Raw genomic sequence first — 14,818 nt, 5'->3', positions numbered from 1 at the left:
TATTTTTGTTTATTTTTGACCATTTAATTAAAAACAATCACAGTAACGTAATTGTTACCCAGAAAGGATTTGATATTGAGATAAAAACGTCTGCATTGGACCCAGAGAAATATATTCTACCCATACATATACTCCCGAGTGGCGCAGCTGTCTAAAGCACTGCATCTCAATGCTTGAGGTGTCACTACAGACACCCTGGTTTGATTCCATGCTGTATAACTACCGGCCGTGATTGTGAGTCCCGTAGGGCGGTGCACAATTGGCCCAGCGTTGTCTGGTGTCGGCCGTCATTGTAAATAACAATTTGTTTTTAACTGACTTGCCTAGTTATATGAAGGGTACATATAAAAACGTAAATTCCATGTTTTAATCATCTTGCCACTTTGTGTAAACGCTACAGGTGAAAAGAAGAAAACTAAAGCAATTGACAGTGAACTCAATCCCGTGTGGAATGAAGTAAGTATAATATTTACATTACAATCCATCCTCTCTCTGGCAGTCTCTGGGAATGTTGAAAAAGGCCTTGAGAGGAATGTATTATGTGGAGGAGGGCCTCGAGAGGAATGTGTTATGTGAAGGAGGGTATGAGAATGAATTAGGGAATGAGGCTAATATTTTGTCTGTTGTGCTTCCTGTTTGTTGATGACTCAACATGGAATAGTTATTATTAGATAGAGGAATGATAACTGTTAACACTTCCCCTTTGATATAAAACATTTGCACCCCCCACCCCCATGTTTCATAGTTTCATAATTTAACTAACATTGGCAAAGTTGCGTTTTTATGAACTAACTCAATTTGTGGTTGCAGGTGCTTGAGTTCAACCTAAAGGGCTCCCCATTGGATGCCTCCTCCTTTTTGGACGTGATTGTGAAAGACTATGAGACTATTGGTAAAGACAAGTACGTACCTGGCATGTATCTACTGTATATGTCTCAAATGTTTTGTGAGAGAACACATCACACACACCTCCTGCTAATCGGACGCTGCTAGTGCTGCTAGGGAGGAGGAGGAACAGTGTTTTACTCAGTTTGATCTCTGTCATTTCTCAGTCAATGTGCCCCTCCATTAGTATGTGAACCTGGTCATTACAATACAGTGTCTGCTAAGCACAGGTTATACAGAGAATGACTTAAAGGGAAAGTTCAAACCCAGAGGCCAGTGCTGAGTTTAAACTGAGTTGTAAAAAACTAGAGTAAGCACTTCTGCGGAGGGAGATCCATAATGTTCATTAAGGTCAAATCTTCAGGTTACTTGCGTAACCCCGGGTTCTCTGATAGTGAGTGAGCTATCTTACATATGGGGCATGCCCTTTGGTGCGAGATCATAAGGAAGCTCCAATCACACAACATCTGTCGTCAACAGACAGGAGGCGTGGCGAATAGTGGGCAACCCCACTTATTATAATGCGCCAAGTCCCGTACTCAAATCAAATCAAATGTTATTTGTCACATACACATGGTTAGCAGATGTTAATGCGAGTGTAGCGAAATGCTGGTAGTGTAGCTCATTATCAGACATATGTTTTCCTCCTTATGCATATTGAGATACCCCAATCATATAATCAGAGAACAGGGGTTACGCAAGTAACCTTAAGATTTGACCTTAAGGAACATTATGGATCTCTGACTGCAGAAGTGCTTACCCTAGTGCTTTTTCAAATGCTTTTTTCGTTATCTCAAGTATGGGTATCTCACATATAGTCAACTCCCATCGTGCTCATGTGCTCTCCGAAGCTAGATAGTCTTGACATAATCATCCCTCAGAGGCCCCAACAGAGCACCGTATATGTCAGCGAGGGCGCAGTGACATCTAGTTCGTAAATCCTCATAAACGTATGAGGGGTAGCCCAACATGCCGCATTGCAGTGTCACCACTTGCTAGTTCGAAAAACAGCGGGCAGTGTGCGTCTTTGCGCATGCGTAGAGATCTATGGATGTTTGTCCATATTTTTCCACCACACTTGAGCCACCACTTCGGGATGGAGTCTCCAGTCCCCATACAGGGGGTTCCCTCTGGACTACAAGTCCGTACCGGACATGAGTCACGTGTAAAGAGTGATGTGCGCTGCTCCACAGAATAATTTTCTGGGCCGGTCTGCACAAACGCAGAGATCAGGTGCCACCTTGGTGGTTGATGTATGCCACTACAGTCATTTGTCCATTCTGACCAGGATGTGACAATTCCGAAGAAAAGGTAGAAAATGCTTTAGTGCAAGCAGCACTGTAAGCAACTCAAGGTCATTTATGTGAGCATGACGTAGTTGTGGGGACTACAATCCATTCAATGCTCTCCCCTCACAGACTGCGCCCCACCCTGTGAGAGATGCGTCTGTTATCGCTACTTTCCTCGCAGACACTACCTCTAGGGAAATACCCTTGGCGAAGATCGAGGGGTCCCGTCAGTGGCGGAGAGACGCTATGCTTGGTGAGGACACCGTTATCCTCCGATGGAGGTGACTAAGGGAACACAGGCGTAAGGCAGACACCCAGTACTGAAGATATTTCATCCTCAACAGTCCCAACAGAACTACTGAGATGGTGGAGGCCATCAACTCCAACATACAGAGACACGTCTTGAGCGTGACCGTATGACCCCATTGGAACATGGAGAGACATGATTCGCCCGAAGCAACATGATTCGCCTGTCTGATAGTGCGGCCTGGAAAGAGATAGAATTCAGAACTATGCCTAGATATTCTATTCTCTATGTGGGCACTAAACAGCTACTTATCTGATTCATCCTGAAATCTACAAGGGCAGCTCTGTCTCTCACTGTCTGCTTCTGTTAATGGGAGCAGAGCAGGTAGTGGTCTATGTACGTGGAGATCCTGTGTCCTCTGCATCACAGGGGAGTTAGGGCCACCTCTACACTCTTGCTGAACGTCCGAGGGGCTAGTGATATCCTGAAGGGAACTGCGAGATACTCAAAACCCTGATAGGCAAACTTGAGAAATCTCCTATGTGCCGGCAGAATGCTTATGTGAAAATCATGCAAATTGACTTTAGTGAACCAATCGCCTCGACAAACAAAGCAAGACAGCACTTTGTGTGTAAGCATAAGGAATGTGAACTTTTTCAGATAGCTGTTGAGGATCTGTCGGTCCAAGATGGGGCGCTGGAGAATGGATGAAAATAAATGTTCCATTTTGCCAGGGAGAGACGTGTCGGTGAGGGAGGCACAGCGTTCAGGGTGGAGGTGGTTTGCGAGAGATTGTTCCACTGCTCCTCCATACCTTGCATGTCCATGGCAGTGAAGTCCCTCGGTGGGACCTTACTGGAATTGGGTTTGTCCCAGTTGTGTTTAGCCTCCACCAAGCATGCTGGGATCAGGGGGACACGCTGTCTCCCAGGGACGGTACGGGATGAGAGTCTCTTCCCATCGAACCAGTCTCTTTCGCCGTTTTCGCACAAATGGATTAGCCTGTACTCCAGGCTGGGAGAGGAGGGCCCTCCACTCAGGGTGCTGGAAGGCCTTGAGGCCTGAGCCTTGGGGTCTTCCGCCCCTTCCTCATCCTCATTGCGGAAGAGTCACACAATACTGTTGTCCTCCTCATCATAAACCCCTATACCTCCTTTCCCTGCTGCTAGCTCGTAGAACAGAGACTGGATATCTGGGGGGAGACCGCCCATAACCTTGGCCCAGCTCGGGGTTGTTGAGTTGCCTCTTCGCTCGAAGGCTGGGAGGAAGAGGAGCCTCGAGGGGGGCTGCTCTGCACACCCTCCATCTGAGGCTGGACTCCGGCAACTCCTTGCAATGTTCGCAGGACTCTGGCTTAGCAAGAGCCGCCTGAACATGCTCCAGTCCCAAGCAGGCAACACAGATAGGATGTGTGTCCTTCACTGACATCATGGACCCACACAGGCATGGGTGAGCCGGTTGGGGAACAGGAGGCCAGCTGGGTACACACTGTGAAGGGGTTTCCCACGGGGGACCAGTACGGGAAAAAAATGTATGAAATGTATGCATTCACTACTGTAAGTCGCTCTGGATAAGAGCGTCTGCTAAATGACTAAAATGTAAAATGTAAATGTAGTAGTATCCATAGCTCCGGATAGTGGAGGATTCAAGGCTATGCGTGTACTGGCCGATGCTTAGCTGTGTAGCAAGTCCTGACATTAGCTAGCTAGCGTTCACCCCGTGGGCTATTAGCCTAGCTTTTGCCAACATGTTGCTAGCTGAAGACAAAGTGTATAGCATACATTTTTTATGAGCTAGCTGATTATCTTTACCTTGCAGCGTGGGCTAACCGAATAGAAAGGGCTAGTTGAATGAGCTATCTCTAAGCGTGTGCTGGCCGGCATTTAGCTGTGAAACTAGTCCTGGTGTTAGCTAGCTAGCATTCACCTTGTGGCCTAATAGCCTAGCTATTGCTAGCACACTGCTAGCTGAAGAAAAAGCGTGTGGTGTAAGTCTTCGGTGAGCTAGCTAGGTTAGCTTTGCCTTACACTGTGGGCTAACCCCTTTTAAAAAAGATTGCCGTTTTGAAACTACAGTAAAAGTGCAGTAACTGCAGTCGACTGTGGTATTTCAGACGCAGTAATTGCAGAATAACTGCAGTGTACTGCAGTTGAACTGCAGTTATACTGCACTGTAACTGCATTTACACTGCAAAATGACTGTAGTAAAAAAAAACAGTGTTATTTTGTACGCAGTATTTGCAACATACTGCAGTTATACTGCACTCCGCATACTGCAGTTATACTGCAGTGTATTGCATTTATACTGTACTCTGACTGCAATCTTTTTTTGTAAGGGACCAAATCTCAAAATTCTCTTTTCTCCCATCCACTGTGGTTGGAATTAGCAGCACGAAGCAGGTACTGCTAAGTGGGCGAGTGGGGCAAAAGTTAGCCATGTGGCGCTAGTTTTGACTGGAGACTGAGAAATACCCAACTTTTCCTTTTGGTAAAAGTACTTAACACTCTATACGAGAAGCAGTATCCTATCCTCAGTGGCGAGTTCACAATTAAGTAGGAAAACAATGAGACAAGTCGTGCTGAGGAAAGTGTAGAGAGAGTTTGTGTTCTCCGTAAGGAAGAAAATGATAATGAGCTAGAGGGCAGGACGTGGTGCCTTATAATAGGTTGTGTGATTGGAGTGTCCTTGTGATCCCGTCCCGAAGGGCTTACCCCATACGTGAGATACAGAAACAAGTATTTGAAAGAGAACTTAGTTGATCTACAATTACATTAAAAAGCTCAAGTTTTTCCATTGCAATGGGCCACATAATGTTTACAGGAACTCCTCTTGCCATGACAACATGTGTTGAGGAAAATTGTGTTACCGCAGAGCTTCAATGATTACCACATTGGTAAGTGAAAAGTGAGGGGTGATTTGAAGTAGCACAATCCCTTACAGCTCCTCTACCACACCCTGTACCTACCTCCGTGTTCAGACTCGCTGTGCTATGTGAGGAGGATTTGTCTCTCTCTATGATGAAACCGTTTTCTCTCTCCAAAAGGCTACTGTTTCACCATAAGCACAAATCACTTCAAACTCAATAGATTCAAAATGGCCTCTCATGTGTCTACTCCATATCAAGAGAAACAGGTATCAAAATGCTTTTTACTTAACATATTAGTACTTTTAGATTGATGAAACGTATCTAAGCTGTATTGATGCTTCATTGTTCTTCCATTTCCATTGTGACTTTTTTAAGTCACGTAATGAGCAGCCTCTATTTAGCAACATGCTTTTCACCACTTCTCAGCAGGAACTCTAATCTAGATGTCTAGAGAGAGGGAGAGAGAGAGAGAGAGCAGGCTATGGTAATGAGAGTCACTCACGTCTTTGATTTTCTATAACGTCTGGGGGGGGCACTGGCAGAGTCCAGCCTCAAACACAAGCAAAGTTACAGAGCGTGCACAGGCTTGTCACTGGCAGATGGGGGATTGATCTTGAGTATGTTTGGGAATCCTTGGCAGATGTGTGTGTATATGGGTGAGGTTGACTCATTCAGTATAAACACACACTCAATAAGGGGGGGAGGGTTGTTTTGGATATAAGGACATCTCCTAGTGACCACTATATACAATCATTTGTCCTGTTGAGGCATTTTGAATCCTCCATATCCAACGTCAGAATTCTAAAAAGCCCCAAATTATATACAAACATGGATACATACAGTATGTTTTTTTCTGCTAGACACTAGACAGTTAACTATAGCCTGCTCTTGCCAACTCCATTACTTATTGTCAATCCAAACATGGCATGACATTGAGTGACAAGGAGTTGACATGATAGCACAAATAGACTGGCAGTTAGCAGCAGGGCCTTTGATATCAGCAAAATAAAGAACTCCATATTATGCTGTATTATTTTACTTTATGGTGTGGAACTGCTTTAGACTCATAAAAGAGGAACTAGCCACTACCCAGTGCATAAATATAGCCAGCTAGTGTGCTGACAGGTAGTGTGTGTTTCATATCATTAGTAACCGTCAACTCATTTCCTCAGGGGGAAAATATTCAACAATGGGTATTTTGCATGTGTCTGCTCGCCTTTGAAAAGTCAAGTGTCAACTAACTGAGTGAAGAAAAAATGTGAAATGTGTAAAATTCCAAGAGGAATAAAAACAAAAGACTCAAAGAGCATTCCTCTCTCAGCTTCAGAGTAGCCTGCTTTCAATGCCAAGGTGAGATCTCTACCGCTGACCCTGTAGTTCAACTTCCTTTCCAGGACGTGTTTATCTCTCTGTGTGTGATGATAAATTACTTCAACACTGAGGTGACATAGCCAAGAGGGGAGAGGCATGACAACATCCCACCTTCCCCCCTCTCTCTCCTCCCCCACCCTCTTCTCTCCTCTCTTCCTCTCTCTCCCCTTCTCCCGTCTCTCTTCTTCTCTTCTCTCCTCTCTTCTTCTCTCTCTATCCCCCCTCTCTCTCCCTCCCTCTCTTTCAATTCACTTAAATTCTCTCTCTCTCTCTCTCTCTCTCTCTCTCTCTCTCTCTCTCTCTTTCTCCTGTCTCTCTCCTCCCCTCAGCCTGACACACAAGGCCAGACTACAGGCATGCCTGTGGTAGATGCTAATTGCTCCCAGCGGTTAGTCTTTCCTCGTCCTCCCTTTCATGATTCTTTGCCCTCGTCTGTGGGATCGAGTGTTGTTCCTCACTACAGAGCACAGATTACATTTTTTCCCAGTGTTCTCCGGGGAAGGCTCTAATGATTGCCAAAATAAGCTAAGCTAGGCTGATGTTTGTCATTGTGACAGCTTATTAAGATCACTCCGTTACAGGAAAGTCGTCTTCTCGCTACCACCCTACCACTTTGTTTTTCTTGAGTCCCTCCTGTCCAGTACAAGCGAAGTGCCTCAATGGTATCAACAATATGTTGACATATACACACTTCTTTAAATTGTGGCTGCATGGCACAGTGGTGGCTATGTATACATAACAGGAATAACTGATATTAAGCAATGCAACGTGATTCTTAATCATGGTTGATTGCGTAATAAAGAACCCTTGGTACCTTCCTAGTTAGTCCTCAGTTGCTCCATAAGGGACTTTCATCAGATCTGTGTGGCAAATATAACTGCTCTATAGGACTTGTTGCTAGGTTTGTCAATTCTGAAAGAAGTACAAATGAGAACTGGATACTGCCTGTGATTAGTCAAAAAAACGAATATATTCATACATATAAAATGACATACATCATTGTACACAAACAACAGAGGAAATCTACACCTCTTTATGCAGTAGACCAGCAAGCATAATACATACATTTGTTTAAGTGATCTGGGTATGATATTACTATGTTACTGTATGCGTTTCCACAAGAAAGGTTCATATCACATAAATACAGTAGGTGCTCATGACTTTTTACCTGTATTCCAGATTTATTGGCTCAGCTAAGATCTCTCTCCTAGACCTGGTTCATGGTCACACCAAGTCCCTCCCAGCAAAGAACCTGTCCCTGGTCAATGAGAAGAAACAGGACACTGGGGTGAGTTTCTCTATGGCTAAGCTTATGGCTTAACGGCTAAGGTGTTGGGTTGACAATCGCTGGACCCGGGTTTGAGTCCTGGTCAGAACAAACACACAAATTCCCTACATTTGTGTAAGAAGTGGGATGGCACCCATAAGGTCATCGGAAAGGCGTGTACACATGAAGGACTTGGAATAAAGAAGCTTGGGGAGATGTTCTCCTGAAGGGAGGGGCTAGTTTAGCGATTATTTCGCTACACTACAAGCATTTCACTACACTCGCATTAACATCTGCTAACCATGTGTATGTGACCAATAACATTTGATTTGATTTGATTGGAGTAGAGACCTCAACCCAACACCTAGGGGCCTCGTCAAGAGGTTCGGGTCTCTTGGCGTAACTGCTAAGGTGTTGGGTTGACAGTTGCTGGACCCAGGCCTGAGTCCCAGTCAGAACTACCCCCTGTATATAATATCTAGGTTAAAACTTCTTGATCATTGGCCATATCATGTCAATGTAAAAAAAATGTAAGTTAAAGTTGTCAATACATTGAGACATTGTCTTGAAGCAGCATGTTGACATTTAATCCCATCTGTTTTTTTAGGCGACCATTAATTTGATGATAGGGTATGAGCCGCCAGCTAACACAACTCCTAACCCTAACAATCAAACTGATGAAGACCAGTCGTATGGGGACACAGGTCAGTTTAGCATAACAAATATGTGGCACGCCATCATTTGTTTTGGTTAAGCAAAATGGTGTCCTTCTCTCATGAGAGCAGTTCCGATGTCTTTGTATTGCTGATAATGTAAGTAAACTCTTATACATGCTGTTTGGGAAAGTATGCAGCCATCTCAGTGGTATGTTTGGGTTTGGTATTGCAGTGGTAGCCTGGTTCCCAGATTTGTTTGTGTGTTAGCCAACTCCTCTGTTGTTCAATGTCATGTAACGAGCAGTTGACTAAAGTACAAACAGATCTGGTAGCCAGAGTTGTGTTCATTAGGGCACACAGGTAGTCCCTACTTGTTTCAGATTTTTTTTTCACCATTTGGTCTCTAATGAATGCAAACCAGGTAACCAGGCTAGTGAGGTGATGTTGTGGTTTTAGGCTTTGGTTGGTAGTATTGGAGTGGTACTGGCTTGTCTGTGTTCATTACACTAGTGAAAGGCTGCTCGCTGTTTATGGAAATGGAGGATGCAAATTGAAAAGACAAACACTCACAGCCTTTTGCAGACTCTGCCACAAGGAAACAGAATCAATAGAACGTATTCTGTAGTACGTTCCATCTGTGGCTCGCTTTTGGAGTCAGGTCTGGGAATGGTTGTTATGTCATAATATCAGGTTACAGATGGACCTGCAAAATGTTCTGTTTGGTGATCTGAAAAACCACGATCAGTCAATGGGAAATATAATTTAACTCCTGGGTAAAGTGTTTATTTTTGGGGCAATATTGGAAGAAATGTTACAAATAGGGAGGTTCAGGACTCATAAGACATCTGTAACGGCTGTCTTCTGTAGAAATGGACCAAGGCGCAGCAGGTATGTGAATACTCATCTTTAATTAAAATAAAGAAGTAAAGCATCCACTTAACAATGCAAACAAAGTGACAACAGCTACAGTTCTGCAGGCTAGGAACGCAGTGCAAAAACAACCACCCACAACCCCAAAGAAAAACACACACACCTATATAGGACTTCCAATCAAAGGCAACTATACACACCTGCCTTCAATTGGAAGTCCCAATCATCCACCCAACATTTAACCAATACAAACATGCCACGTCCTGACCCCAAAACTAAAACACTAGCTCCATCTGCTGGTCAGGACGTGACAGTACCCCCCCCCTCAAGGTGCAGACACCGGAATGCACCTACCAAAAAAAAAAAAAAAACACAAAACCCATAAACAATAACCCTAAAACAATAAGGAAGGGAAGGGAGGGAGGGTGGCTGCCGTCACCGACGGCACTGTGCTACACCCTCCCTCCCCAACCCACCTATCCTGGAGGTGGCTCAGGTGCAGGGCGTGGACCTTGCTCCACCATCGGCGTAGCCCACTTCGGTGGCGCTGCTAACTGCGCCTGGCAGATGGGCCACTTGGGCTGACCCTGGCAGACGGACCACTCGTGCTGGGCCGGAGGACAGGAGGACCCCTCGGGCTGGACCGGGGGACAGGAGGGCCCCTCGGGCTGGGCCGGGGGACAGGAGGGCCACTCGGGCTGGGCCGGGGGACAGGAGGGCCACTCGGGCTGGGCCGGGGGACAGGAGGGCCCCTCGGGCTGGGCCGGAGGGCAGGAGGGCCCCTCGGGCTGGGCCGGAGGGCAGGAGGGCCCCTCGGGCTGGGCCGGAGGGCAGGAGGGCCCCTCGGGCTGGGCCGGAGGGCAGGAGGGCCCCTCGGGCTGGGCCGGAGGGCAGGAGGGCCCCTCGGGCTGGGCCGGAGAGCAGGAGGGCCCCTCGGGCTGGGCCGGAGAGCAGGAGGGCCCCTCGGGCTGGGCCGGAGAGCAGGAGGGCCCCTCGGGCTGGGCCGGAGAGCAGGAGGGCCCCTCGGGCTGGGCCGGAGAGCAGGAGGGCCCCTCGGGCTGGGCCGGAGAGCAGGAGGGCCCCTCGGGCTGGGCCGGAGAGCAGGAGGGCCCCTCGGGCTGGGCCGGAGAGCAGGAGGGCCCCTCGGGCTGGGCCGGAGGGCAGGAGGGCCACTCGGGCTGGGCCGGAGGACAGGAGGGCCACTCGGGCTGGGCCGGAGGACAGGAGGGCCACTCTGGCCGATCCTGACAGGCAGGGCACCCTGGCAGATCCGGGCAGTCGGGCACCTCTGGCAGAACCGGGCAGTCGGGCACCTCTGGCAGAACCGGGCAGTCTGGCCACCCTGGCAGTTCAGGGCAGTCTGGCCATTCTGGCAGTTCAGGGCAGTCTGGCCACCCTGGCAGTTCAGGGCAGTCTGGCCACCCTGGCAGTTCAGGGCAGTCTGGCCACCCTGGCAGTTCAGGGCAGTCTGGCCACCCTGGCAGTTCAGGGCAGTCTGGCCACCCTGGCAGTTCAGGGCAGTCTGGCCACTCTGGCAGTTCAGGGCAGTCTGGCCACTCTGGCAGTTCAGGGCAGTCTGGCCACTCTGGCAGTTCAGGGCAGTCTGGCCACTCTGGCAGTTCAGGGCAGTCTGGCCACCCTGGCAGTTCAGGGCAGTCTGGCCACTCTGGCAGTTCAGGGCAGTCTGGCCACTCCGGCAGTTCAGGGCAGTCTGGCCACTCTGGCAGTTCAGGGCAGTCTGGCCACTCCGGCAGTTCAGGGCAGTCTGGCCACTCCGGCAGTTCAGGGCAGTCTGACCTCTCTGGCGACTGTTGACTGGCGGGCAGCTCTGACGACTGTTGACTGGCGGGCAGCTCTGACGACTGTTGACTGGCGGGCAGCTCTGACGACTGTTGACTGGCGGGCAGCTCTGACGACTGTTGACTGGCGGGCAGCTCTGACGACTGTTGACTGGCGGGCAGCTCTGGTGATGGTTGACTGGCGGGCAGCACTGACGACTGTTGACTGGCGGGCAGCTCTGGTGACTGTTGACTGGCGAGGCTTGGTTGACACACTAGACTCCTGATGCGTGGGGCTGGTATAGGACGTGCCAGCCTGGAGACACGCACCTCCATGCTAGTGTGTCTAGCGGGAAACACCGGACCGAAAGGGCGCACTGGCGGTCTTGAGTGTAGGGTTGGCATCACCCCTTCCGACTCGATGCTCCCCTTGCCCTGGCACCTGCGGGGCGCTGGTACTGGGCGAACTGGGCTGTGCGTCCGTATAGGCGAGATGGTGCGCACCTCAGCGTAACATGACGCCCTCCACCTCGTACGCACCTCCCTGTAGTCACGGGTAGCTGGCTTACGGCTCTTCCCTGGCCTGGCCAAACTACCCGTGTGCCCCCCCCAAAAAAAATCTTGGGGCTGCCTCTCGGGTTTCCTAGCCAACCGTGTTCCAGCGTAACGTTCCCGATGGTTCCTCTGTCCAGCTGCCTCCACTCTCCTGAGTGCCTCCACCTGTTCCCATGGGAGGCGATCCCTTCCGGCCAGTATCTCTTCCCAGGTGTAGGCTCCCTTGCCGTCCAGGACGTCCTCCCATGTCCATTGTTCCCTTTTTCTCTCCTGTGGCTTCCTCCTCTTCTGCTGCTTGGTCCTTTGGTGGGTGGTTCTGTAACGGCTGTCTTCTGTAGAAATGGACCAAGGCGTAGCAGGTATGTGAATACTCATCTTTAATTAAAATAAAGAAGTAAAGCATCCACTTAACAATGCAAACAAAGTGGCAACAGCTACAGTTCTGCAGGCTAGAAACGCAGTGCAAAAACAACCACCCACAACCCCAAAGAAAAACACACACACCTATATAGGACTTCCAATCAAAGGCAACTATACACACCTGCCTTCAATTGGAAGTCCCAATCATCCACCCAACATTTAACCAATACAAACATGCCACGTCCTGACCCCAAAACTAAAACACTAGCTCCATCTGCTGGTCAGGACGTGACAACATCATAGTAAAATGGATGGATGTATTGCAAAAGGAAATAGCAAAATGGCATTATACTGGGAAAGATAGGTGAATCTGAGGGTGGGAGTTCAGATTGAATGCTGGATTGGCGCTGTGGGTAAAAATCCAGCACTTGAAGAAAGAGGAAATTAGGAATATGTCTGTGTGTTTAATTATTTAACTACAGGTACTGTAGATATGAGTTAAAATAGCTGTAAGTAGCAGTAGAAGCAATGTTGTCTGTTAGTTTACTCGAATCAGGGTAGGGATGGTAGAGTATATATTTTTTTAAATATACACACGACACAAGTACTCTCAGCAGACAATATGCTGAACACAGGTCACCTGGACCAGAAGTCCCCACAAGAATAGTAAACTAAAATGTTTTTACCAACTGGGGACATTTTGTTGGTCCCCACAAGGTCAGATTCTACTTCTATGGGGTTTAGGGTTTAGGTTAGAATTAGTGTTGGGGTTAGAATTAGGTTTAGGGTTAGGAGCTAGGGTTAGGGTTAGGGTTAAGGTTAGGTTTTTGGGTTAAGGTTAGGGTACAGGTCAGGTTTAGGTTTAGGGTTAGGGAAAATAGGATTTTGAATGGGACTGGATTGTGTGTCCCCACAAGGTTAGTTGTACAAGACTGTGTGTGTGTGTGTGTGTGTGTGTGTGTGTGTGTGTGTGTGTGTGTGTGTGTGTGTGTGTGTGTGTGTGTGTGTGTGGTGTGTGTGTGTGTGTGTGTGTGTGTGTGTGTGTGTGTGTGTGTGTGTGTGTGTGTGTGTGTGTTCTGGCTTCCCAGGTGGGGGTGAGGAAGGTGAGGATGGGGAGGAGGTATCCCTTGGGGGTCAGGTGGGGACCCCTGGAGTTCCACCCACACCTGGCCAGCCTGGTAACCCCAACCAGAGGCCTGTCCGGACTAGCCGCAAGAGACACCGGGCCCTGGCCAACAAGCCCCAGGACTTCCAGGTAGAGTACATAGCTAGCACATGAAGTGCATGTCAAAAGTTTAAAGTATAATCCCCTCCTCATCTCTCTTCCTTCATTTGCACTGATCTGAAACCACAGGAGAGATGAAAGCAGTATGGTGGATGGTGGCTTTCACCCTCCAGTTCTTTCAGATCAGTGGGAGAGAAGACGAGCCAAGAACTATTGAGATGCAGCCCTGGATGGTAGTATGGGGCCCTGTTTAAATGCGTCCTTCATCCCATTTTATCTTACTTGAGGTAATCACTAATCTGTATAGGTATGAGAGGTGACAGCAATATGATAACTATGCATTCATCAATCCAATCACGAACAGATCAGTGATTGCCTCAAGGAAGGAAGGAAGGAAGGAAGGAAAAACGGAAGGAGATGTGCATTTTGTAGTAGAACAGCACCCGCGGGTCCTCTTTGACCTCTCCTATTATTGACAAATTAAATAAATAAAAGGCATAATTAAGGAATTTTGTGTTTGTTGAAGTCACTCAGTGTTAGTTAAATTATCTTACACTGTTGTCTTCAATGACCAGATTCGTGTTCGAGTTATTGAGGGCCGACAGTTGCCGGGAAACAACATCAAACCAGTTGTCAAAGTGAATGTGTGCGGACAGACCCACAGAACCAGGATCAGACGAGGAAACAACCCCTTCTTTGATGAGGTAATCTCTTCATAACTCTATGGTTTTAAACTGCCCTTACACTCCAAAATCAAAACCACTAGGGCAAAGACACACTTATCTGATTGCACTGAAGGGAATCTTTGTTTCAGTATTTCATCTTTTGATTGACTGTCTTTTTCACCCCTTTAAACGCTTGTCTATTTGACTCCTGCTCCTCTTTTATCTTGTCCTGCTGATCCCTCTCTCAATGCACTCCTCCTTCTCCTGCTTCACTGAGTTCCATGCGGATCTTCTCTCTCTGCAACAGTGATATGTTTGAGTAAATCTAAAGTGGAATCCTCCGTTAGATACTTTATCTATCACCCTTGACCTCTCACATGCATTTTCTCAACCTTTCCTAGTCAATTACTATACAATTGCGACAGTATGTCTGTACGAATTTCCTTCAAAATGAAGAGTATAGAAAGCTATGGGAAATGGTCATGGTTATGCCTAACTCTCTACCATGTACATAAAAAAAACTATGAAAATACTGTATATATATCAACATATTTATAAACCCTCTCCACAGATGTTCTTCTTCAATGTCAACATGCTGCCTTCAGAGCTTTTAGATGACTACATCAGTATTCGGGTAAGTACAGCACTCCCTCTCAGACTATAGTCTATATACAGTGTGTTCACGAGTTTGGCATCTCTCCATCTGACGAACATGTCGGAAGGGGTAGTAGTTGGAGTATGGTAAGGGGTTTTTGGCGTGGATGGTGGACGGGGAGGCTAGACT

At 47.7% G+C, this 14,818-nt stretch overlaps 1 protein-coding gene across 1 annotated transcript in view; it reads left to right on the top strand.

Moving 5' to 3' along the window:
• Window positions 1-14,818, top strand: part of LOC100380767 (myoferlin) — a 61,212-nt gene that overhangs the window by 1,565 nt on the left and 44,829 nt on the right. Inside the window, exons 2-8 of the mRNA XM_045720525.2 lie at window positions 401-456; window positions 811-902; window positions 7,838-7,946; window positions 8,533-8,629; window positions 13,233-13,399; window positions 13,945-14,073; window positions 14,606-14,668. Coding sequence (XP_045576481.1) covers window positions 401-456; window positions 811-902; window positions 7,838-7,946; window positions 8,533-8,629; window positions 13,233-13,399; window positions 13,945-14,073; window positions 14,606-14,668 — 713 coding nt within the window. The remainder of the gene's footprint in view (window positions 1-400; window positions 457-810; window positions 903-7,837; window positions 7,947-8,532; window positions 8,630-13,232; window positions 13,400-13,944; window positions 14,074-14,605; window positions 14,669-14,818) is intronic.

The sequence above is a fragment of the Salmo salar genome, chromosome 06, assembly GCF_965601325.2.
Source record: "Salmo salar chromosome 06, fSalSal1, whole genome shotgun sequence".
Classification (NCBI taxonomy): Eukaryota; Metazoa; Chordata; class Actinopteri; order Salmoniformes; family Salmonidae; genus Salmo; species Salmo salar.
The sequence above is the reverse complement of the archived record's forward strand: the minus strand, read 5'-3'. Positions and strand labels throughout refer to the sequence as shown.